At 46.1% G+C, this 25,074-nt stretch overlaps 1 protein-coding gene across 5 annotated transcripts in view; it reads left to right on the forward strand.

The window, feature by feature from the left end:
- The window catches only part of LOC121597913 (probable G-protein coupled receptor Mth-like 1), a 153,229-nt gene that overhangs the window by 4,330 nt on the left and 123,825 nt on the right, over positions 1-25,074 (forward strand). For all 5 annotated transcript variants that reach the window (XM_041924226.1, XM_041924230.1, XM_041924227.1 and 2 more), the window contains exons 2-3: positions 206-1,773; positions 2,724-2,940. In XM_041924226.1, coding sequence (XP_041780160.1) covers positions 952-1,773; positions 2,724-2,940 — 1,039 coding nt within the window. In that variant the 5' untranslated portion in view covers positions 206-951. The remainder of the gene's footprint in view (positions 1-205; positions 1,774-2,723; positions 2,941-25,074) is intronic.

The raw sequence follows: 25,074 nt of genomic DNA on the forward strand, positions 1-25,074 counted from the left end.
CGCGCACTGCCGTCGCGTCAAAGCTTCGCCCGCTGCAACGCGTGCTAAATACGTGCGTTTTGTGGCTGGCCACGGTCGGAAACTAATCCTACACAGTGCACAGTGAAGAAAGCGTGCCATTGTTTTGCACATGTAGTCGTTTAGTTTAATCGTGTAATCTCTCTGCTGATTCCCGTTTTTCCATTTTTTTAAATTTCGTTTTTAGGAATGCTCAAGTGTCGCACCAGTCCCCGGTGCGCCCCGAAGTAAAGCACGCGATCGACGCTAAACACATACGCGCCCAAGCGGTTGGTGTGATTCATCCCTCATCTGTTGTGGGGTAGATGGAGTAGCGAAAAAGGCCGAGAAAATCCAACCATTCTCGACCGTTTGTGTGGAAAGTGTAGAGCATTTAAGAGTGTACCGTGGGCGCCGATGCGATCGTCAAGTAAGTCGATCACACGCACCCGCTAAACGGGGAAGGAAAATCCCTAAAGCGAGCATAAAAAAAAATAACGCCAGTGAGTGAAACGAAACGAAAAGAGAGGAAAAATCTCCGCGCGCTCGCACGTCAACCCCGAGAAGAGGAAATAGAAATCGTTGCGTGCTGCGTGTGGCTTATGCTGCTGATGATCTATTACAGTGCGTTTGTGTGTCTGTGTGTGTGCGTGCGTGTGTAATTGTGCTGTATTGTCGCGATTCCGTCCGGTTTTCCCCATCCCTGCTCGATCTGTGTCACGCGTGAAGTGAAAAGTCGCCCGCGCAACTAAAAGAAAATAGCAAGAAAATACAAGCGCCTTCCCGACAACCATCGCTACTCCAGCGTTTAAGGAGTAGGACGTGTGGTTGATAGTTTGTGATAGTGTGTTAGATTAGTTTTTGCTTAAAAGAGTACCCCACAGTGCGTGCGGAACCGGATTGAAGGGCCGGGAAAATAGAGCAGTGGCAAAGAAAAACAAGTATTGACCAAAAATGTGCAGCCTACTTTCGCTGGTTGCGTTCGGGTTGGTCCTGCTGGCCGTCCCGGGGCTGGCCGGAACTCGGCCCCAGGAGGTCCGGATCAACAAATGCTGCCGGCTGGGTGAGTTCTACAACGTGGCCGAGCGGCAGTGTGTGGCGGGCGGTATAGCCAAATGGGTGCCACGCATCTTCCTCCCCGCCAAGGGTCAACTGTACAAGGATCTCGGTTCGGCACCACCGTTCATGAAGTTTGCCGAACAGCAGCAACCGGACACCTGCCCCCGGCCGAACGTGTACGCCGTCGATCTGGTCACGCTGATGGGCAATGGGTCACTGTTCCTCAACCAAAAGCACGTGCTGGTGCCCGTACCGGACTACTGCATCGATGAGAAGGTGGCCCTGGTATGTCCGGAACGTCCGACAGAACTCCCGGCAGCCGACGGTACGAACGGCGGTGGTCAGATGGATTCCCTTCAGGCGCCAGAAAAGACGAGCGTTGTGTTGCGCTGCTGCGGTTCCAACTTTGCGTACGATCGGGGCAATCGGACCTGCTCCAAGTTGCCGCGCGGCCACGAGCTGTACGATTCGCGCATCGTAAACTCCCCGTACGTGGAGCTGAGCTACGGATTTCCGGCTTGCAAGGAGCACGCGATCGCGGGCGCTTTCGAGGAGTCCCGGCTGCAGGAACAAACCGGCTCGGTAACGACCGACTCCGGCAAGATCTTTGCGTCGGGCGAGTTCTGCCTGGAGCATGTGCGGGACGACGATCGGACGGTGTACGTGTTCACGTGCTCCGAGCACTTCCAGCCGGCTTCGGTGCCGATTGCGAAGCAGGTAAGCAAATCAGAAGTCAAATGAATTTCCAGAGCATTTTCTGCAGAAAAGCAAGGGGATGGTGTTAAATTTTCCACATCATCGCCATCCCTTCGTGTTGTAAAAGGTTTTTCCCCGCTGTGATACACATCCCACAAGTCTCGTTTCCCCCTGAAATCGTGCACTCAAAACCCTGAAGTCTAGCAGTGGTCGCGTTGAACCCCTGGAGAGGGGAATGATTTTATCCTCAATATTCAATCTCCTCCGGGCAATTGTTGCAGAAACTCCACTCGTCTCGATGATGGCGATTGTGATGATGATGACGATGATGATGGCGATGATGATTTTAATAACATTGGCAATATTGTTTTCGAGGTTTCGAGGGGCGCTTGGCGCACTTTTCCGCAAGGGAAATATCGCTGATGAGAATGCAATAAACGTTTTTCGCCAATTTCTGTGCCCGGTGCGCTCCGGAAACGCAAACGGGAGCGTTGAGAAAAGTAAATACAAAACTCTTGTTGTGTGGCGGGATTGGTTTCAATTTATGGAAAAAAACAGCATGAGAGCAAAATTACTTGTTCAAGTATATTATTGGATGCTTTTTGTTGGGGATTTTTGGAGTTTGTTATTAGTTAGTTTCATTTTTTCAATGTTTTGTTGGATTTACATCAGTTTTTTTGCTATTCAAATGGTCATGGAGCCTTGAAAATCATCCTTCAGACTATCTTTTTGTTATTTTGCTGTTGCATTATCCAACTTCCTGGTAATACTTTGTATTTGAATCACTACAACTTCAATCTGTATCATTTTAAACGCACCCTGAACGATTCTTATCACAATAATCCTCATAATAAACGTTAAGAACCTACTGCAAAGCAAACATTCACTCTCGTCTGCCCCCATAATTCCATCGTTAAAACAATCTCATCGCCACATTCTAACCCTATTTCTCTTCCTGATTTCATCCACAGGACGGCCGGTTGGTCCTCTACTCGGCCGGGCTGCTCATCTCGACCATCTTTCTGGCGGCGACGCTCGCCACCGGTCTGCTCGTACCGTCCCAGCATCACGTGCTGCACTGGCGCTGCCAGACGCACTACGTCGCCTGCCTGCTCGTGGGCGATCTGCTCCTTGCCATCACTCAACTTTCCGGCAACTCCATCACCGGACCGGCCTGCACACTGATAGGTAGGTAGTGGGGTAGTGGGAGCAAAATTATGCAATTATGCAACGGAGATAGGCTTCCCACCATTCCCTCTTCTCGTTGCGCTCGTAATTGAGTGTCCCCTAAGAATGGGTAGCGATTGTTTCGGTGGTGAAAGTGGCTTCGTAGCGCAAGTAGTACAAGAGCAGACCCATTTATGAAGGAGAAGGTTATCTATAATTAAGATCTTATTATGTGTTTTTCGCATGCCATGGCGCATGTTTACGAACGGATCGTTTCCGCCTTTTCCGCTTGCGTGGTATTGGAGAGGTGCTGGAGGTCATTTTTCGGGGGGCCACTTCCTGGATGTCGGGGTGCTAGCACGAAGCGCAAGTGTTGATAATTTACGATTTAAAGAAGGCGTGCTGTCGTCCCTTATCAACGGAACTGTAGCAAAACACGACGACAAGGATGACGATCATGGGCGAACGATTATGAGAGCACTCACTGTTATTCTGACATCGTATGTGTGTGTGTGTGGGTACTGTCCCGGTGTCGTTATCAGGAATGCGTTTCGAATAAATTTCAGCATGAAAATGGGCACGAATGGGCGAAATCCGGCTCCCACGGACTTTTCGCAATCACGCATTCCGAAAACCCCAAAGCGGCCTGGTTTTTGGATTGTTCCTCCTGTTCTCTTGTCTCTGAGGTTAGAGTCTAATAAATGTTTCCGTGTGCATCATCGCACATCGGCACATGCTCTCCTCCTTACGGGCCCGGGGTTCTGTGCGAATGTAGCCGAATACTGGTACAATTTAATATCACCACAGAAGTGTGCTTCGTTCCGTTGGTCCATTCCGTGCCGGGGAGTACTTTTCAAATGGTCAAATATTTAGCAGGCGATTGGTGGCCTTCCGCTTCCCACCATCACCATCACGCGCTGGCACTGAACTGGTTGGTTCATAAATTATAGATCTCTGCTGATAGGATTAAGGTCGGTAGGTGGAGACCAGAGGGGAGATCTCCGCTGCTTTTGTAACCAAAAGGGGCCTCAGTTTTTCGGGGCGAGAAATTTGTGGAAAATTTCTTCCTACCGTGTCTATCGTACATGTTCGTTCAAGTCGTCGCTCCCAAGGCCAAACTGTGCGGAGCATTGGAGGTTTTGGAATTTGGATGGATTTATGGTGCACAGTGAGATTTGCAACCCGTAGGCCGAGGGAAATCGGTAGAATGGACCAGTTCTGGATGGTTGCGGAATGCTCAAGCAGCTTCGAAGCACGTTGCGATAGAATCAAGCAGAGTGCATTGTACATCGCTGGAGAGAAGGAATGTTTGACATTTATTGTATTGTTTCTGTGATTCAGTAGTAGAGAGTCTTGTGTGCCTGGAATGAGAATCTTTCCCGGAGAATATTAACTTAGGATAAAATATTTATATCTTATCTTCAGATATCTTTTTCACAATTTCTCTACTTAGATTCGCTCACATGAAATTGATCGAATGTTTGCATTTCATTTGAATGACAAAGTGATAGAATCCTGCCATCCATTTCATTGTGATTCGTTCCGTCCTGATCCATTGCACCCAGCCGGAGAAGATTTATTGAACATTTTATTATACACTGCGGCAAAGTTGACTGCTGGAAGTTAGGTCGTTCCCTTGCAGAAGTCGCACTGAAGGCAACAACATTGAATAGGAAACAATCTATCCGTACCCTCACGCTTACACGTCCAATGCCGTGAAGGTTGGAGTTAGTGAAGTTTGTAAATTTTAGGGAGAATCCGTCTCGCTACTTCCTGGTTTCCCCCGCTTTCCCACTTTTCCCCTGTTTGGATGTAGTTCTTGCCACTATTAAATGTTACTGCAAGCGTGATTGTACGCCCCTCCAGTGTTGGAGGTTCTAAGGATGTTAGGCAGTAGCATAGTAGGGTGTTGCTCGTGTTGCTTATCCGTCCGACTGCTGCTCTGCGTGGAGATGTTCGCTGCAGCAGTTCGAATTTCAATTTACAAACCTTCCCTCCGTTTGTCGTTTGCCAAACAGGGCGAGCGGCGGGGCATCGAGTTCTTCCGGTAAGCCGTCCGGGTTTGAATCTGATGTAATCTAAATCACTGCAATCATTTTACTCTGGATCATCTTCGCTCGTAAGCCTGGAATGGTTTAGGTCGTTTTGGTCGCAAAACGAAATCGCCCGAGCCTGCCGGCAAAGGAATTGGACAAAAATTGGACCAATGTACTGCCAAATGGGAAATGGACTGCTGGACGATTCCTGGACTTTGGGAAATAAACTGCCGCAACTGGGGTTTTACAGCAATGTGAAGCTCTAGAAGAGCTTAAGCAAAAGGATGAAGAGCATAACATTTAATCAGAGCAGATAGGGCGCATCATAAATTGAAATCTAAAATGTATGGTTCTCGTTTCTGCTTCGGATTTGGCTGGAGCACCGAGACCGAGATTACCGGGACGGAAATAACCAGTTGAAATTGGAGCCTTTTTGCAGGCTTTCGGTAGGATGATCCCGGGCTGTCCCCACAGATGAGAGAACTTCAAACATTGCTTATGATTAGCGAGGGACATGTGTGTGTGTGTATAAAGTGTTGTAGGTTTATATTAGATTACTTGAAATGCTTTCATCATCATTGGAATGGCTATGTAAATGAGTTTTTCTCCAGCTCGAAGGGGACACATACGTAAGCTATTTATTCTCCCCTTCCTAATGCAAAGCCGACTCATTGGCCCATAGACACCTTGTGCACATTTGTGCAATAAAATTAATCACCTCCATTTGCGCACGGGAAAAATGCCGGGCGCTGGTCTACTCCTGGATGGGTGTCGTCCGCTCCCTTTATTTCGTTTATGGGCAGATGTGGGAGAGTGTTTAAATGGCTAAATGAAATTAATTTCAGAGGATGTCCAGCGATTAGAGCGATTTCAGAGGATGTCCAGATGATGATAGGGGGCAGTGTGTGAGGGTGAGCATACCTATTTAGAGGTGTCAGTTGCAAGTGGAGGTGTAGGGCGTAAGCTAATGTACGTGCATTTGTTCCGCCGATTAATCTCCAGGAAATAAACACTTATTTAGTATTTGTTATGTTTTTACGATAAATTATATAAAAATGGTTATTTGATTATAATTTGATGATGCTATGAGTTTGAAGTTCCTAAAATATTTTGCAATAATTACAATTTGAGTGGTAAATAATGTGTTTTTTCACCAATTATTTTAAAATATTTAAATTGTTTTAAATTATCCATGCATTTCGGATCATCTTAGCATCATTGGAAATTATTTTTGTATATTATAAAGATGTCATTTGTAGGCTTTTTGGATTTCCGCAAGGAATATCAGGATCACTCTACTTTGAAACGTGACATTAGTTTTATGTCTATATATGAAGTTAAACATTCATCACTATCAGCAATCAGTAAGGCTTTCAAATGAATCAGCAGATTGCGCAGTAGATAGATCTGTATTTATTGAAGAAGCTACAACACTATTTGCTCAACTTTTCCCGACGTTATCGTTCCACCCACCAAGATAAAAAGCATGTAATCTTATTACATGGAGCTCGGGTTGGCAGCCTAAGCACATCGATCAATATTTATACGAGACGGACGTTCTAACACCACCCTTATAATCAACGCCAACTTCTTGCCTAGAGTGTGTTAATGGTTGTTTGTTGCCTACGTGCCTACCGCTACTAGCACTGGCTATTGATATATTTTATTAGAACACACTCTTAAGAACTCACTCAGCGCTGCTGGACGACAGCCACCACACACACCTCCACCTCCAGTAGCCAAGGAGTTGTTGAATCCCCGTGCGAGTTTGCACCTCGAGCAGCATTAAACCATTAAAAGCACGTGTCATCGCCGGAAATCATGGCGGCACAGCAACGGCCCCCGGGAAACCCGCCTGGACATAGGGATAACTCACCAAGCCCTTTTGTTGTTTGCGAAATTGCTTGTTTGCTTTAGTATCTCGTACTGCAGGCGTACAAAAACGGGGGGGTTGCGTGTGTAGGGGGTATAATAATAATACTCTTCTCGGCTCACAATCCTCTTCGAGAGTTCGCCCCCATCCTGAGTTTGGGTGCACAGTAAACTTCCGCTTTGGAAGTCAAAAGGGCCGAGCAGTGCTTGTGCGCTGCCTGTGCAGTCCGTAAGTCAAACGTTTCACCCTGTCTGCATCTTCCGGGATGCGAGGTATGGGGTAGAAACCGCAACCAATGGTCACTGATAACAATAAACCATCGAGAGAGTACCGTGTGCTGCTGGGGGTAAAGTATGGCGCCGGGTAATAATAGTAGCAATCAAACTTCGGTATAATTACCGAAAGTTGTCGTCTCCAGTGTCGGGTGCTCTTGCGGGCTGCTGCTCTTCCTGTGCCATTGCTCGAGATAAGGGGAAGGAATTATTGGCCCTACTCGACGCGGTGTCCGAAGATGCCGAAGGACTTACTGCACTCGTCGCTCGCGCGTGTCTTTCCTTTTCCGGCGGCGTGTGGGTTTTGCGGTGTGGACACATGTACCGGGTGGACAGTGTGGAAAACCCGCAAACCACATTCTGCGGTAAAATCTGGCAATGATGGACGACAATGAGATGTGTCGTTGCAGTGCAGAACCGCTAGTACGCTGCCGATGCAGTTCCGTGGTACAGGGGTGTTGTCATGCGTTCCGTGTTCTGGTTCTGGCAGGTTGCAGAGCAAATTCGCCAGGCATTAGAATGGAACCAATAGGAAAACTAATCGTTTACTGTTCGGCCCTAGGTAACCTAGGGTTGAACATAAATAACGTATTATTGCCGATATACCTCAAACCGCGTGGTTTGCTCGCTCACGCGAAAGGTCCATGAAAACAGGCCTTCCGGAACAGACGTTCCAGGAAATTCGTGGTAAAAAAATCCCTGATAAATAAATTGATTTTAGGCTTTTTTGTCGAGTGCACTTTAGAGTTCACCTCCCCCGAATCCTGGAGTTCCGGGAGCTGCTGTTAGCTTTTCCATTAAAAGGGATATCCATTTGCTGTGGCTACGCAACTCACACCACACAGCAAAAAAAGGAGTGATCTGAGGACCACTCTGGTAGTGTGTTCCGAGGATGCATTAGGTCCGGTGAAGCGTAAAAGAAAGAACTCTGTCCGAAAAATCGTTCGGAGGATCGTTCTCTCCGTGGATGGAGGTTCGGATGTGTTGTGGTTAGTGCTGCACTGGACACTCTCTAGATGGATTAACGGATCAGATAGGACTGGCGAAGAATAGGGAAATAGCAAAAAACGGAGGGTAAACCAGGCCTCTGCTTCTGACGGTTCTGAGGTTGGCAAAATCGAATATTTGACTGTTTACCGGGTGAGTGAGAGGAAATTGAAAATAGCCATAGGAATCTCATCCGGGGGGAGAATTTTTTAATGGAAAAACTACCGCTAGCCTCGAACCGCTGAGCTCCGATTAATACGGCGTTTTGGTATGGAGAACTAACCCTCATCCTCTTTTTGCCTTTTATATTACCGAATCTGATGAAGTAACGGATGGCTTGCAGTGATGGAATTCCGGGACTCGAATTTTCCCGCCCTGGGTAAAGGGAAAATGAAGGAAATGAGTTCACAATAAAAAAAGGAAATAATAGGAAAATGTAAATATGGTCCTATTTTTGCTTTGCTTTTGATGGAAGTGTAAGGAACAGGAACGGGAAAGAAAACCAAAAACACATGCGCCCTGCGGGTTAGAAATGGTAGCAAAGTGGAGAGTTATGGTTTATGGGAAAAATATTCATAGTGAAGTGGATTTTTTTCTCCTTTTGATGTTCATAATCTGTTGCTGTTGCGTTTCCCTTCTAGGCTTTTTCTCTTATCAAAGGAAAGAGCTGCCAAAAACAGAGGAAAACGAATCTGTCAAAATGGGAACTCCCGTTTGTGCAGGTTAGAATTTTAGTAATTGAGCAGTGATTTTACAACAAGCCTCGCTCGCTCCCCGCCCATTGGGAGATTGTTTGTGTGAGATAGGCTTGCTTTTGAATGTAATCACACTCTACAAGAGTGTTAAAACCCAATCAAGATTTGAATCAAGAACGCGTGTGTCATAAAACGGTGCGTTACAAGCGTACAGCAGCGTGGTCGAGGAGAGACGGCACGCAATGTGTCGTGTAAACAGTGACTTAGTGCACACACACAGCAAACATTTCCTTGTTGTTGATCGTAAAAAAATGCTCGATCAGCTCTTAATTAAGTTCGTCGTTTGTTGCTTTTCCCGCACTCCCCCCGGTTTTCCCCCGGGCTGGTTCTCACTCATATCTCGTAATGAATCGTGCAGTCTCATGGGACGCTCATCGTAAAGGAATGAAAAGTCACCTTCCTATCATTAAATATTACTTCCCCCGGTCCCTTTTCCGACCGTACTTACCTTTCCGTTGCTTAACCTTTACTCGTTTCTTTGAGCCACACGTTGTAACAGTTAAAACGGAAAGTTTTCCCTCTATTTTTGACACCATCTGGACCGGTGGTGGTGGTGGTTTTCATTAGGGCCGCTACAGTACACCAACTGCAGCAAACCACGAACCTTGAACCACCACCACGTGTCATAATTTTAGCGGTGCGCCATTATTTCGTGCACGGGGAAAACAGTGCTTCAAATCCCAAATCGCAAAAATAGTCATTTATCAAAATCGTCTAGAACGAATTGGTGGGTTTTTTTTTGGGTAGAAAGGTTTGAGTAATACCACACACACAAACAGCCCTGGAATACCGGAGAGCGAGAGACGGCAAGGTTTGCAATTTAAATTTAAAATTAAACGTAAATCTACCGGAACTATACTACGCTTGTACTTCGGTATTCGGTGACGCACGGGGGTAGATCTGCGGTTGTAATCGAACCGTGCGTTTGAAGGTTTGAACCTGTCTCTTTAAACGCTGCTTAGAGGATTCCTGCCCAGCGTTTCGGTTCGATTGTACGGATGTTCGCATACGAAGAAGTCCCTCACCGGGGGACTTTGGCGACAGAACAGGGATTCGAAAAGGGATTTAGTTTAATTTTACGCTTTGGCACTCGTCGTCGTGCACGAAGGGGGAAAGAATAATTTGTGCAATACGATGCGGAAACCGCTTTGAAAGCCTCGTGCGCCTAGTGAGGAGCTGCATGAAGTATCGGGTTTTCGAAACCGCGTCAGCGACATTGGCGAACATTCCAATTTCTCCTCCTCCAAATGGCAACTGTAAGGGAAATTCTCCAGGACAGAGTGAACGGGGAAACAGGTGGAAAGATGGCACCACGAGTTTGAGCCAATTCCAGACCATGCATTTCCTCTCGCGATTTGTAATGGGTGTTGATTTATGGGCAATCCAGGCAAACGGCCGAACACGGACCAAGGGAAAGCCTGGCCTTTTCCTCCCCAGTGTGGCCTGCTGGATTGTAATTTGGAAAATTTATGATCCGTGATTCGTGCGAAGGAAGAAGCGTCGGTGGAACATTATGATTGTGCTGGAGGAATGTGATTTGCCTGCGAGAAAGGGAGAAGAATTCGCCACGCATCATCTCACTTTCCTCCCCCTAGGAATATCACACAAACAACCTTTCTCTCGCTCTTGGTACTTTGCAATGTTGCTTCAATGGAAAGACTGAAAGCTTATGACGCGTGGAACGGACGAGGTGCATGATGTGACGAGTTGGCTCTTTTTTTGCACTCAACTCATACAGCCGCCCCATTGAGGGATGTAGCATTGACCGACGAGCCCGCTTCTCAGCTCTTGACATCAAACGCATCCCACACGTGTGGGATTGGGTGGGCGGGCAAATGTCACGAGTGACGGGGCGAGTTTGATGTAACCCCTTGTTGTCATATTGTATCCCTTGTTCGATGTAATGGTAGGGTTATGGATGCGTTCCTTTCTACAAGGTAGAATCGTGTTCACCTCTTGAAGAGGGGATGCCCGTTGGAAAGTATTAGCTGTAGCAAAATGTTATTTATTCATTGCAGAAAAGGGGAATAGGAAGGCACATTGTGCAGGCTGGTTCTATGACAACAATTTAAAACATTGATTTAATTTGTTTATTAAATTAAGCTCACTGTCTTGGGTATTATTGTATAATTCAAAGATATTCAGAGATACATGTCGAGTAGGAGAAGAAGATTCATTATTTTAAGTGAGGTGAATTAGAGTAGAAGAGAATGAATAGGACTATAAGCATTTGTATTTTTTAACTTTTGCCCTTTGAGCACTTAACAAGAATTACCTTCAGAAATACTACTGTAAACTAGTTTGGTTTACTATGACTGCACTCCAATCGCTGCTCAATTCTCAATCAATCCCACTCACCGTATGGACTAACTAAACTTGATTTATTTCACTCTCTCTCTTCGAGTTCAATAACTCTTATGTTATTCTACTCAAACTCAACTCAAACGCTCCTTGTCGTTTAGCTACTGGCTCTTTTGGGCTTTTGTTCCGAATAGTGGCTTGCTCTTATGTGATTCAATTCATTTCAAGTGATTCGATTGTCAGCCCGGAGTGTGTGAGATGAAAGATCTTCGTTGGAGCAAAAGCCTTCACAAAACTATACATAAAAAAGTCCCGAGTGTGATTGAATTTAATCACAAAAGCACCATAAACACTCTTGAATTAGAGTTGAACTCATATCCAGCTCTTACATCATTCAAATCACTCACTCGAACTCAGGGCGCTCCTTGCAGTTTTTTTTTCAGCCATTTTAAACCAAAAAGCAAAATACTTCAATAATATTCTATAACTCTAGGCTGCTATCATGATTGAAGCTACTGTTGCACTTACAATGCGCATCTAGAACGATCTTACCGAACATTGCCCCTCAACGTTGTGTCAGTATGGCCCACCAACTCGCCCACTCACACTAGGCGAGGCGAAGGGGTCCAGTAAACTGCAATTAGCAAAACGACGATCTTTTCACACTTCCCAGACCCCCGGGACAGTGTTCGTTTGCTTACGCTGGTGTGAAAATGACGATGATGATGAGTTCCTCTCACTTCCTCTCGCACGGCCTGACGGCTTGTAATGCAATCGCACTCGTTGCACTCCGTAGCGTGTGTACTGTATGTCATTGTTCCCATTTTCTCGATTGGTGTCAATATTGACCATGCGACACCCTCTGCCAACCCCCATTGATTAGACCTCGCGGAGAGACCTGCCCGGGGTTAGAAGATGAGAATAATTTCTATTGCGCAGCACAACCACTAGGCATTGCTTGGGTATTTGGGTATAGAGGCGTCGTGTGCACAGCACCATCCCTCGGCAAACACACGACGCTCCATTCCTTCCTTTTGCAATATTGGAGTTTGTTCTCCGTAGGTCGCGGCACTACTGTTAATTGATTTCTATATCGTTTGCACCGAAAGCTGCGAGTAGGTGTTTACAATTTCCCAGTAAAACAGCAATTCTGGAGACACTCGGTGTTCGAACGGTGTTCGAAGGGTAGAGTGTTGCATGCCACCGCCACCGTAATGATGTCGTTGTAAATGCAATCAACACTAATGAGAGGACACGGAAAAGTTCCTGTCCCGATATGAAACACGGAGCACATACTTGCCATCCTGGTTCCTGGTTCCTATCCCCGTGCGAATGTGTCCGCAGGGGTACTCTGTGTGCGCGCTCGCTTTGTTCCTGGAGTATACGGGTGGAGTACTTATGATGGTATTGAATTAATTGCACATGCAGCACATGTCGAGGTGGTTACTAATTTTTGCACCGATTTCCCATCAAAACTTGTGCGCCTGTGCTCAACGGGCCCAAACGGTCCGTAACCCGGTCTGTTGTGGACTGTGTGCCAATCTGTAACCATGAATTAGTTTTCCGCGTGCACCACCGGAAGCGCCTCGCAGTGTGTCGTCGCTAAAGTGTGGACTAAAATAATCGCCACCGATCCGATAGGTTTCGCTGTGTGCAGGGGAACGTTAAGCTGCTGTGGAATATTGACACCCTTCCTGGGGAGATGTGTGGATGCGGGAAATTCAATGGTGGATGGAGGTATTCATGCCCGGTGGTCCCATTCTTCCTTGTTGCAAGCGCTCCGCACGGTGATCGCTCCACAGTTGCAGTTGTAGACAAGGTGTGAGACATTAATTATTGATCCTGGCCGGTTCACGAGGTGCCCGAGGCTGTTTCCCTTCCCTGTTGTCTGGTCTGGCGCGGGTGGTCAAACCATTTAGAAAACCATATGCTCAATGTCTCGCTGCGTCCACTGTGATGCATGGGGAGTTTTTGGGGAAGGTTTATTAATAGCTCTTTGGGGGAAACGTTGTGCTGAAACCTTGTTTCTCGTTTGTTTTACGCAAATGTCGCAGCAATGTTCAAAAAGAGTGCATGAGATGATGCACTGAATGAATGTGATGGAACTTTAATTCAATTATGAGTGCATGAGACGTATTCTACGACGGTGCTTAGTTTCCTTTTAATGTGTTTTTGCTAACGCATTATGAAGAGTTTCATGAGGAATTAAATAATCCTATTTTATTTTCCAAACATTATAAAGGACTTGTTTAGAGGACCATTTTTAGACTGCTTAAGGTCCTCTCAAGTAAACACTTTCATACCGCTTTTTTGCAACCATTAATTAGAGTCCTATGGCAACTCCAAACTATGTCATCCCATATGTCTTGGAAACATAATTGGGAAGTGTTTCTGTCCGATTTTTGATTGACACAAACTCGCCAGACATGTAATTAGTCATCCCCAGTTACTTTGCTGAAGACCCCCCCCTCGCCCTCCGCCTTCAGCTGACAGATCCAAACCTGCCACTCACCATTCCGACCTCGGCACAACACCTTTCTAGCATTTGCGTCTTACATGCCGGTTGGTAGACACGTTACAAAATAGCAATTCGCACGCGCGATGCCGCACAAAAGTGCACTTCAAAGTGCATTCAAATCGCTTAACGACTGTTGGGCACGAGGGGATGGTAGGAAGGCTATTGGCAAAATAGAACACATTTCGAGCAGGGAGAAAAGAAGTGCCAATTTTAAAAGCCGGACGAGAAGGGAACATGTGTGTGTGTGTGTGTTTTGAGTACGAACATTACTCGAGCACCCACTGTGCGCTTTGTTGGTCGGCCAGCGACGTGCCAGACCGTTCGATGCATCGCTGCACCCGTCTAAAGAGCAAGAGGGTGTGCATTGGGTGTGCGTTTTTACATTGTTAAGCTTCTTGTTACTTCTTTTTGTATTATTTTAGCGTGCGTTCACCAATCATCGGTTTACAGTGGATGTGTGTGTTTGCTTGTTGTTTTACAAACGGCGGCGACTGGGGCAAATGCTTGTTGTTATGTTGTTTTCTGTGCACCACGTCCCTCGCTCATGCACGCTCAATTTTTGGCCCGTTTCCCCAAATGATGGGTGCCAAATGATGGAGGTGAAGCGGAGTGCTGCAGAGAGCGAGAAGAGAGGTTAAACACAATTGTTTTTAGGCAATTTTCCAAATCACCTTTTGGCGGCTTTTGGCACACCTTTTTCTCCCCCCCGGCGAACGATGCTGGTGCCCGGTGGTGGAATTGGAAACACTTTTACGGCTAAATGGAGTGTAGCGAAAGAGTGGGCGAACGAAGGTGCATTTGTTGTGCATTGTTTCTAACAACAGCGGGAGCAGCGAGGGTGGAACGCGGGCTTTTGAACGTGCGAATGCTGGTTGAAAGCGTGAAAAATGGGGCTTTCGCTACATTCGAGTCGGTACCAGAAACAAAATAGGAATGGAATGGAATGATTATGCTTGAAGTAATGTTGCTTGCAGAGCAATAACATAAGAAAAAAAGTGCCTCTGTTTATATTAAAGCGTGTGGCATTATGTGATGTGTGAAATTGTTTATTCCTTTTTTTATCTTAAACTCTTTGCAGGTTGTTTATTTAACTTGCACTTGTGGCAGGGTGCTTTTTGTGTGTGTGTGCTGTTTGTTACCCATTGAAGCTTAATCTCTTAATAAATAACCTCTTTCTCTCTCTCCCTCTCTTTCATGGCCCATGTACGTGCCTTCCAATATTGCGGATAAAATTCGTTTAAAAATGTTTAATACTTTCCAAGAAATAAAACGAAAAAAATGCGCACACTTTGCTTTCTGCATATACGCCACAGCGCCCTAGAGCGCCGTTATGCATTGCGCTGCTGTTGTGGATTGGGTTGTGTTGTGTTTATAAGAGACGATGGCATTTTATTTTATGAAATAATAAACATTGCATAAACAACTCTCTCTGTCTCTCCCGCTTTTCGTTTTGTGCCTTCCAGTGCCATGAAAAACACGTGTGCCTTGTGACGTCATGTAGATCGTGGTGGAGCATATGTGTTTCTGCCTCGTTTCGGTCCGTCACAAACGCCAAATTCCGCGTTGGCTGCGCGGACGTTAAAATCAAGGATTTTTTCGATAGCCAGGTTGATAGCCGTGCTCGGTTGAATCCTTGACGTGAGAATGCATTTTAACCGTCCCCGTCGTGTGCACGATAACGGATGAGGTTGGAGTAGCGTCTATCATTTAGTGGCGTTTTTTGTGCGCTGTTCGATCACACCGAGTGATGAGCGATTGGCGTGTATATTTATTAAATCGTTGGGAAATATTTTTATTCATCGCTTATTTTTTGTTCGAAAAGGGAGGGTGCAGGGAAATTGCTTTTTCACATGTAGCTTGCCGAGCACATCTACAGGCTTTATAAAAAATAGTTCAGAAAATGGTGTGTGTTATTGAACGGTTTTGCGTTATTTTCAGTACGAAGTGATTCACCATTTTATCACACTTTTTATCCTTTTTCGTGGTATTTTAGGACTTGTTTTAAAGTTTAATGATCCTAGATGAGCTTGTAGTTATGTTTTAGGAGCTACAAATTCATCTTGTTTTGCCTTGAATTTGGCCTTTCGAGCCATGCAAAATGAACTCACTGAAGGCTTATCTAAGCTGCTGCCTTTTTAGTGCCAGTTTTGCGCGGTGTTTCGGCACAACACAAACATTTGAATCCAACATTTTCTTAAGATTCCTGATAAGCAAAATTTGTTTTAAATTTACCCACATAAGTCTGCTTTATTTTTGCACACCAAACCTCATCGTGCATTAATCGACATTTTGATTAAATATTAAAAAGACTTCAGCAGCAACAAAAAATCGCAACCGTGGCCACATGTTTGTATTTTACATTTTAAAAAAGGTGGTCAGTATACCGTGTTTTCATATGTTTTTCTCTCTCCCGGTTTGCTATCCCCAATCGTAGGCGCGTGGTAGCATAAACACTCATTAACTATTGAGCGTTTGTGGTGGTGGGGTGCGCTCCAGTGGTTGGGGTTCTGGTTTTGTAGCTGTTTGGGGCTTAAAACAAAGCTAGGGACGGCAAAAAAACGCGAACGCCACACTCAATTTCCACTCCCGGTTTCGCGAACAGCCGGGTTGGGTTGGGTGTTTTTCCACCAACCAGCGTGGCCCCAGTGCTTGGTTGTTTTATTCACAAGCTCACCATACACACACAGAGCCTGGAAGCAGCAGCACAGTGACCACATCAAACGGGAAAAATGCGTTGTTGGCGCTGTGTGTTGGCTTGCAGCTATACAGTTTGTAAAATATTGTGTATATTATGTGAGTTTGTTAAGGGGAGGAAGGGATGTACGTAGACCGAGTGATATAGCATTTGAAGAGAAAAAAAAATTGGAAGTAAATTTATGAATTTAAACAACCTCGCTTACCGTGTCTATGCCCGAGCAGCGAAGAAGGGACCCTCGACGGGTGACGCGCTGTGGTTGTTAATTATGTTTGATGTTTACCTAAGTAAACTTGGCATGTGTTGTGCGTTTGTGTGGCGCGCGTGTTTTGCACTGATACTGGAACTGTACTAAACAACAACAACGTACTGGCAAACGCACGCTTTTTTGCACCGATTTTAAAGTTCCAATAATGAACAAAGCGTTTAATGAAGCGTGCGCCAGCGTTTTATGCTGTACCGAAACTGAGCAATTTTTCACTGCACTGGGAAAAATCATTATCCTGTTGTTTTTTTTGTTGCAAAAAGAAGACTCGTTTATGCTCGAAAATAAATGGCACTGAGTGGGATGAGTTTTGGTGCGGCCATAAACTATTTTCCGCACATTTTCGATTTTCGCTCACTATTTTGCAATATTTTCCTCCCTCCCCTTCAATTTGTCAGTTCCGACCCGTAAAATAGGTCGGGAAAATGCTCCATCGTTAATCAGTGCAACAAAAAACAAAACAAAAAAGGAAAACCCCCCAAAAGCCCATTATCGGGCACACGCCATTGATTCGATGAGCCGCCGAGCCGCGGATGAGTGGCGGATAATTAACGGTACGAGGCAGGCTCCCTCGCAAATGCTGCTGGTTGTTCATTTCGAGCTGCGTGTGTTTTGTTTGAGTTTTTGCAAAACAGCGCGAAAAAACAAAAAATTAGCAATTCATTCATTCATTTATTTCGGAGCCAACGGATTTTCCGAACGACCTAGTTTTTCGCACGCGCAAATGGTCCGACAGCACCGAAACGGTGCTTCCGCTTTGATTGGCGGTGTGGTAGGATGCTTCGTGTGCGCTTCAAACTGAACCTGTTTTTTACTGCACTTTTTTCCTGTTTTTAATGCAAAATTAAACAGAAAGCGATGTGCACCTCCCCGGAGTCGTCAAAGCGGTAATTACTATCTCCATTTAACAAGTGACGTAATTTCATGCTTATCTAGATTGCTGTGCGGAGCGGTTTTGTTCCTGCTGGACTCTAATTTAGGGAATCGTGTTATTCCCTTTTGGCTCTGTCGAATAATAATTGCTCTCCCAAAATGCTGCCTGATAATGGGGAAATGGGTGATGGAAGTGTGATGGAAAAGTCCGCCCCCCCCCCCCAAAACCCTTTTCCCGCTCGAAACCTAAACCAATAAAGCACAGCCAAGGGAGAAAAGCCGCGATAGAACGGTGCAAATACTGAATTGTGCTTGCCACAGAGACAGCAACACACAACGGTTTCGGGGTGACTCATTATACCGTTGCGTCCGTTCGTCAAACCAGGCACACGTCCGCAAGGTCCGGTTTTGGTATCGTAAGAAGCTATCATATGTTGGCATTACACCCCAACCCCCCCCCCCTTCTCGCTAGTTGGTCGGCTTCATTTCGTCATTTGTTCCGTTTCGATTCGCTTTCATTCGGGCGGGCGCGCGCGCGCGAGCGCTCGCTTGCGGAAAAATTATGCACCCAAGAGCGTCCGGCCGTGGCACTGTAACGTGCGACGGCGGTTGGTCGGCTTGAACCGGAACCCCGGGCCCGGGCCAAACACTCCTACAGCGCGCTGAAAAGAAGAGAAACGGACAGACGTCAGACGGAAGAAGGGGAAGACAAATACGCGCCAAAAAAAAACGACAAAGTCCAGCTTTACAAAACCGCAAAATTATATGGCCCTGGCGCGTACTGGCGCGTTCTGTTGCTGCAGCAGCGAAGTTTTTCGGCTGCTTTATTTTATTGGCGCACTTGGTGGTTTGTTTGTTCGCTTCGGGATGGTTTATGAGTAAACCGTTTGGTTCTCTCCTTTCTTCTTTCACCTCTCAGCTCTCTCGGGTGTTTTGTTTTGGCAATCCGTCCGGACGACGCTTTTAGACTTTGCAGACTTTCGTCTGCCGGCGTTTGGGGAAGCGCTTACTTGTTGAGATTATCCATTTCATTCTAATTTGATCCAAACGATCCAATTTTTTGCACTGGCTTACCTTTTTTGTGGTGTGTGCTTCCCGTTCCTCAACAAGAGCAGTGGGATGTAAATTACATTCCGCGTTTGGAGTGGCGTATTTTCTGCTACCATCAACCCCACGCCATCTGCCCTGGGTGTTGTAAAGTAAACAGTTCCTAAATTATATGCTTGCTTGGAATCGGGCGATGGTTTAGAGCTGTATTTTTTTGCACACAAAACTCACCTAACCCCATCAAAAACCGTTTTCGACATCGTGGATCATCGTGTGCGTTTGAGACGTGGGGTTGCATCGTCGCTAGAGCCGCTAATTATGCTGCTGCTGCTGCTGCTGCTGCTACATAGCACCGTAGCAACGCGACCCTGGTGTATGCAACGAGAATGCGCATACCGGCTGCCGAAAGGTTGCAAACATTTGCAAACATTCCCTCGCTTTGCCGCAGGAGACGCGCATTTTCGTCTAGACAGATATTTCCTTCCATTCGTTTATGATAGGGATCGAGCGAAGTGGAGCCTACGGAGAAAGAAACCGAATGAAAAAAAAGAAAGATAAAATGAAATGAGCGAAACGCATGCTACCATATGATTATTTGGCAGCGGTCGAAATAGGAGCAAAATAAATTAGGTAGGCGTATTTTCTAACGTTTGTTTTCTGTTCTGCGCTGCTGCAATCGCTCTTCCGAAGCCGTCATTTGTCTTGCCGGTCTATTTTTGGTGCGCCGCCGGTGATTATAATGAAACGTATGAGGGATCAGCGCTGAACGGGTTAAAACTTGACGCAGCAACAAACTAGCAATCATTTTCGCTCAAAAGGGGGGGAAAGGTTTTGCAAACTGCCAATAAGAGTTTCAAGAGCGATTTTGGGGCACAGTTAATGAGCGTAGCTGTGCCGCTGTTGACCAGAAAGCCGGGCCGTTGTTTAGCTGTGATTGAAGGGGGATTAACTTTCTTTCGTGGTATTGTTATTACGTGTTTATCTTTTGACGATGGGTGTAATTTGGAAGAGGTTGCGAAATTTGTTGCTTCATTAGTCATTTTTGTTTTGTTTTAATGGAATTATGCAGTGTCCGTGCTGAACGATTTTATCGAATTTTAACCCAGCCCGGAAGAGAGCGCTCAATGGTGCGTGTCGTTAGTGCATGCAGGTAAAAGGTGAAGTCTCTCCGTGCGTGGGTTCAAGTCTCATGTCGCGAACCATTTTGTAATCAAAAATCTTATTATAGGGTAATCATGACTTCTATTTACAAGTGATGACAAACATGATCCTAAAAATGTCCTAATCAACAAAAGCCTCCAAATAAAGCCAACGTGTGTTATCGCACATACACAAATCAAGGAAGAAAAGACGGTACTTTGTCGTCATCAAAAGGCATATTGTTGTGTTGTGCACTCTTAATCTTTCGTGTGCACGTGCGCGGGGTGCCGCTTCCTTCTCGAACATTATCGGGGACCTCACGTGTCTCCAATTTATTGGCAGTGAATTAGAATTCAATCCCCGTATCCTTCCATATACATCCCCGCGACGTGTATTGCGTTGAATTAGATTATCAGCCCAGCCGCGTAGCCACCACACGGTATCATATCGGTATCGGTGCATGAAATCATCTCACTTCGCTGTGTTCGCACACACAGAACCACCGTATCGTGTGCTGCTGCACACCACGCTGTTGTTATCAGTGAAGCATGAACAACGTTTGAACGCCTTTTATGCTAATTTATGCTGGTATCGAGTAACGTTTCGCACGAATGCACGGGCGAAGCGGGGAAGCTTCTTTATTCAAATCTTTTGCTCAAACACGGAATCAGGGGGAAGACGTAGGGAAGTAGAGAGGTTTTTGTTGTTATTGTTGCTGTTGGTCTATTTCGTTCGCTAAGCTTTAGGGTGCAATAAGTCAATAGAATTTCCTCCTTTTACGGAGGAAACACTCTTTTAATCATAAATCGGAAATCTGCTGGTAGCAGCAGCAGCGCCATGGTTTGGTTCGGGAACTCGTGGTCGTGGCGGCTTGTTTTGGAAGCGCCACCTCTAATCCATAGGACGGCTTGCCACACAAATATAGACTTCCGCTTAGGCGGCTGCATACATGGGATTGTGTCGCTTTCCGTTGCTACTCGAGCGCGAATCGTATGAATGAAAATAAATTTGCAATGGCAGCAGCAGCAGCACCACGGTGACCATGTGGGGATAGCGTTCCTCCCGTTTTTCGCCGTGTTCTTTCCACACTCGACATAATCGATGACACTTGGCGCAATGAGCGTCGCACGAAAGTTTGCTTTTAGTTTATCTTTGCTTCATGCATCGATACACCTTCTCGCTACCCTCGGTGAGGGCGCGCGTATCGCTGCGATGGTCACGATATTGCTGCGGCTGCGGTGTGCTCTTTATTCACGCGCAAAACAGGCCCCAAAACAGAAGACCCAAGTCCCGTGCAGCAAGCAACCATGTACGAAGTAGGCTCCCCACGCCACACCGGTACAACGAAACTTTATCACCCGAGACAACAACTTCATCGTAGTAAGCGTGGCGGGGTGTGCGGAAACTAACCCGTTTTTTGGAGGAGCGTGAGCCTCCTGGCTGGGATGAAAAATCGTCGTCTCTTCATCTTCCTGATGGTTGTGTGCCCGGGCTCACTGCAGTTGGGGAGGTTGGTGATGGGAGATCTGCATTATTTCCTTTGTACTCTCGGACCGTTGTTCACCTGTTCGTGTGGTTCTGGAGCTACCGATAAACCGGTTGATGGAGGATGATCGTGTTTGCGATCCAGCTTGGGGCAGTTTGGAGCGCAAGCAAGAGGTGCTTGATTTTCGGACGATGTTCAATCTCGGGACGGGAACGGTACCGGTGCGTACATGTAGCGGCGGCGAGTAATGAATGGGAAAACATTGCACCGGCACGTTCGACTGACTTGGCCGTTGGTCGTTGCTCGGTATCGTACCACAGGTGCTCATGTTGTTCTTGGTCGTTATCGACGTTTGGGTTGTGAAGTGAAAGCTGCAGTACAGTAAGGATCGCATGATATCTTCACGAGGGCTTTAGATTTAAAGGAGATTTTAATCAGGCTTTCAAGAGACATGGTTTTGAGGTTTATCCAATAAGTTTGCTTGTTGATAACTTTCACCAATTAATCAAGAATAGCAAGGTACGGTTTCCTGAACTTCACTTCAATTTGGAGATAACGACCTATAGTTATGTTATCTTTTCAATTTGCGTACTATCAAGTACTAAAAAGCTATCGTACATCTAATTTTTTAATACAATAGTGCCTCTTCTTGAGGGTTTGAACTCGCACACTGTGTCCACCACTGTAATTACCGCATTTGGAGTTCAATCGAGACGCTGTTTGCTGTCCGCCCTTTCAAACCTTCCGTTCCGTGGCCCGGTTGGTTTGCGCTCGTTAGCTCACAATCCATTTCCTTTCGCTCAAACAACGATCCTCCGGTCGTGTCCCCCGTATCAGTAAGAGCCACTGCAATAAACGTGATAGCAACCAAGAACACACCTTTGCCGCGCGTTAGTTGCGCACGGACAACAAAGCTTTACCCCCGTGTTTACCCATTCCAGCCATCGCCATGTGTACTTCCTCAACGAGCGATTCTGCGTCCGGTTCGAACCGTGGTCGAAAAGTTGTTGTTTGGTGTGAGTTTTTCCAAAAACAGAAAAAGGCTTCGCTCCAGTTTTTCCGCGCCTTCCCTTAAGCTCGTTGGTGGAATGATAACAACAACAAGCTTCTCCCACTCCATGTTTAGCGTCCATACCTGGTGAAAGGAATCTTTGTGTTGTGGGGTGGGACCCTTTTTGGAGTGTACAACAACGGTCCCGGACCCAAAACCTATGCTCCGAGTGGGCACAAACTTGCATTTACCCGAAAGGTGTGTTGTGCTTTGTTCTGTTGCCTTTCACTCGTGCGGATTTTACGGACTTGGAGTTTTGAATGCTTAAAACAATGTGGAAAAGTGTGGGACGACAAAAAGTCGGTGGAAAATCCTCATTCAATTCAGAGGAAAGACGGAACAAAAAACCAGGAAGCTTGATAAGGAAACTGCCGGCAAACCTTTGCTCGGGTTGTTTGGGCGGAAGGGGTACCAAAAAGGGCTCAGGAACCAGCTCCAAATCCTAAAGCCCGTTGGTCGTTGTCAATAGCGAGGTGAATCGAATGCAATTTTTATTTCTTCATCATACCCGTGGTGGTTGTTCCTGGCGTGGCATGTTCCTTGCTTAATCTACATTAGAGCCGTATTATTGGATGCTTCGTTTCCTGCTGGCCCATTCACCGGGTCCAACAGTTTCTGCCGTCCCTGTGACTTTCGCGCGCACCCGTTTCGGGTTTGGCTTCTATTATGCTCGAAAATGGCTCGCTTGGATCGCAAAATGTGGAAAATAAGCTTTCCACCGGATGCTACACAGTGCGTTCGGATGTGCCGGCGGGTCGGCGAGAACGGCGCGCTGGTACGCCGTGTTTGCGTTGTGCATTTGAGCGGAAAATGGAAAAGTGAATGGAACGGCTGGGGGATGCATCCGGGGATAATGCCTTCACGCGGGAGCTGCAAGCGGGTGGAAATGTTATCGATGGGATAGAAAATTGCGTTTATCAACGTTGCTTTTCACGCGTGGAGTCTCCGTGTTGCTTGCTCGCTTGCGCTCTCTTCCGTTCAGTGTATCGGAAACGATCGAAAAAGTCATTTTCCAATTCGCGGATGATCAAAGCGGGCAAGTTTTTTTTGGTTGTTGCATTCGCCTTTTTTGTGTCGCATTCCTGGTTTTGCTGGCACTTTTTAGAAACATCGGAGGAAAAAAAGTGTTCGCGTGACAGAAAACAAAAGGAAAAAAAGCTGAGTGATTGGGGCAATGTTTCCCTCCCGCCGACACGCTGCAGTGACAATATTTTAGCAGATCTGTCTGTCAAAGTAAAGTGACAGCGTTGCGTTTCATGAGCTTTTTGGCTTTTTACACAACTTCCCCACTTTGCATGCTCCTCACGGCAAAACCGCGCACCGTCCCCAACAAACCGGAACTGATGCTGGTAATTCCATGTAACGACACGGGAGTGTGACGCTTTACACCCTCTGTGCACCGTCTGTTTGCGGATCTCTGTGTTTGTCTGTCTGCCTTTTTTGTGTATAATGTTTATTGGACCATTGGCTGCCGGTGCTGCTGCTGCTGCTGCTACTGCTGCGGCAGCTGGATGGAATTGATTTTTGCCTGTGTCTGATTTCGAAACATTTGCATCGTGGCATTCGTGTTAGGTTCGTTAGGAGTGTCATTTCGAAGTTTGCGATCGATCGATTGATTAGGATGGCCGGGTTGTACGAATGGATGTGCATGGTTTTTATTAGCCTACCGCGTCTAAATGGGATCAAGCAGCTGCTTTGAAAGTGATATAACAGCGAGGGACAGGGAGCGAAAAACAAACCTGCAATTAAGCGAAGTGTATTTTTTGTTGTTTATTTACACAACACTGTGATGTCCTTGTTTTGTATTGAAGGCCTAAAATGGCTGTGGATAGATACAAAATGCTTGATATTTAGATTGTTTTTAATCCAATCGTAAGATATTAACCAATGAAAACTGTTTGGGATTTGACATTTGATATGAAACGGTTGTTTACATGTTGCTCCTTTTTTGACATTTGTTTGACAGTTGTCAATCTATTTGAGTTTTATGAAAAATTCAAAAACTCAAAGGATCAATATTCATTTAGTTTTATTATTACTTAATGCATTCTTCCTCAAAATCAAATTTAAATCCCGAAAAATGACTTCACAAAACAGGAAGACATTACACCAATGCATCGAATGATTAGCATCAATTTGGGCGCACAAAGTTCGCGTGCTTAACCATCATTCGGCGTCAAATTGCCAAAAAGCATGCAAAAAATTGTGTTTCCAATTTAGCAACATTGCTACCGTAGAACATCCTCAATATTGGAATTACACATTTTCACCACCTAACGTACAGGGGCCACCCTCGAAGGGGCACACTATAGTTGTGTGGGGATGAAGAAGCAACACAAAAAAACAACACAACCAAACACGTTGATCGCGTGCGGACGGCATTTGCTTCCGGTGAAATTTGTTTGCAATTTGCACTTAACCGGCACCGAAGAATGAAGCGGTTTGTCTGAAGACTCTGAAGACTCTTGCCAACACACGGACAGACAGCGGCGGTGGTGTTCTGCCATTTAAAAAAAAACAACAGCTAAAGCACCAGCAACAACAAAAACAAAGCAAAACGGAAAAGATCAAAGATGAAACTACCACCTCCTCCCTGGTGCCTCGCTGGCACTAGCGAGACATGAAACAGAACCTCCGGGACCGGCCGGAGACACATGGCGCCAGCGCTTTTCTCGAACGCGTTCTTTTGCCGTTGCCGGTCGGTGGCGTCAAGAGTCAAGAGTCTTATCGGTGTAATTAAATCATGCTGCGCTGTGGCGCTGTGAGACCCATCAACTTCCCCGGCAATCGATTCAATTTTTATTGCATTCTCTCGCCTCGTGTTGCTCTCCCTGTTCTGTGCTCTTTGGGGAGTAA

This window comes from Anopheles merus, chromosome 3R, assembly GCF_017562075.2.
Source record: "Anopheles merus strain MAF chromosome 3R, AmerM5.1, whole genome shotgun sequence".
NCBI lineage: Eukaryota > Metazoa > Arthropoda > Insecta > Diptera > Culicidae > Anopheles > Anopheles merus.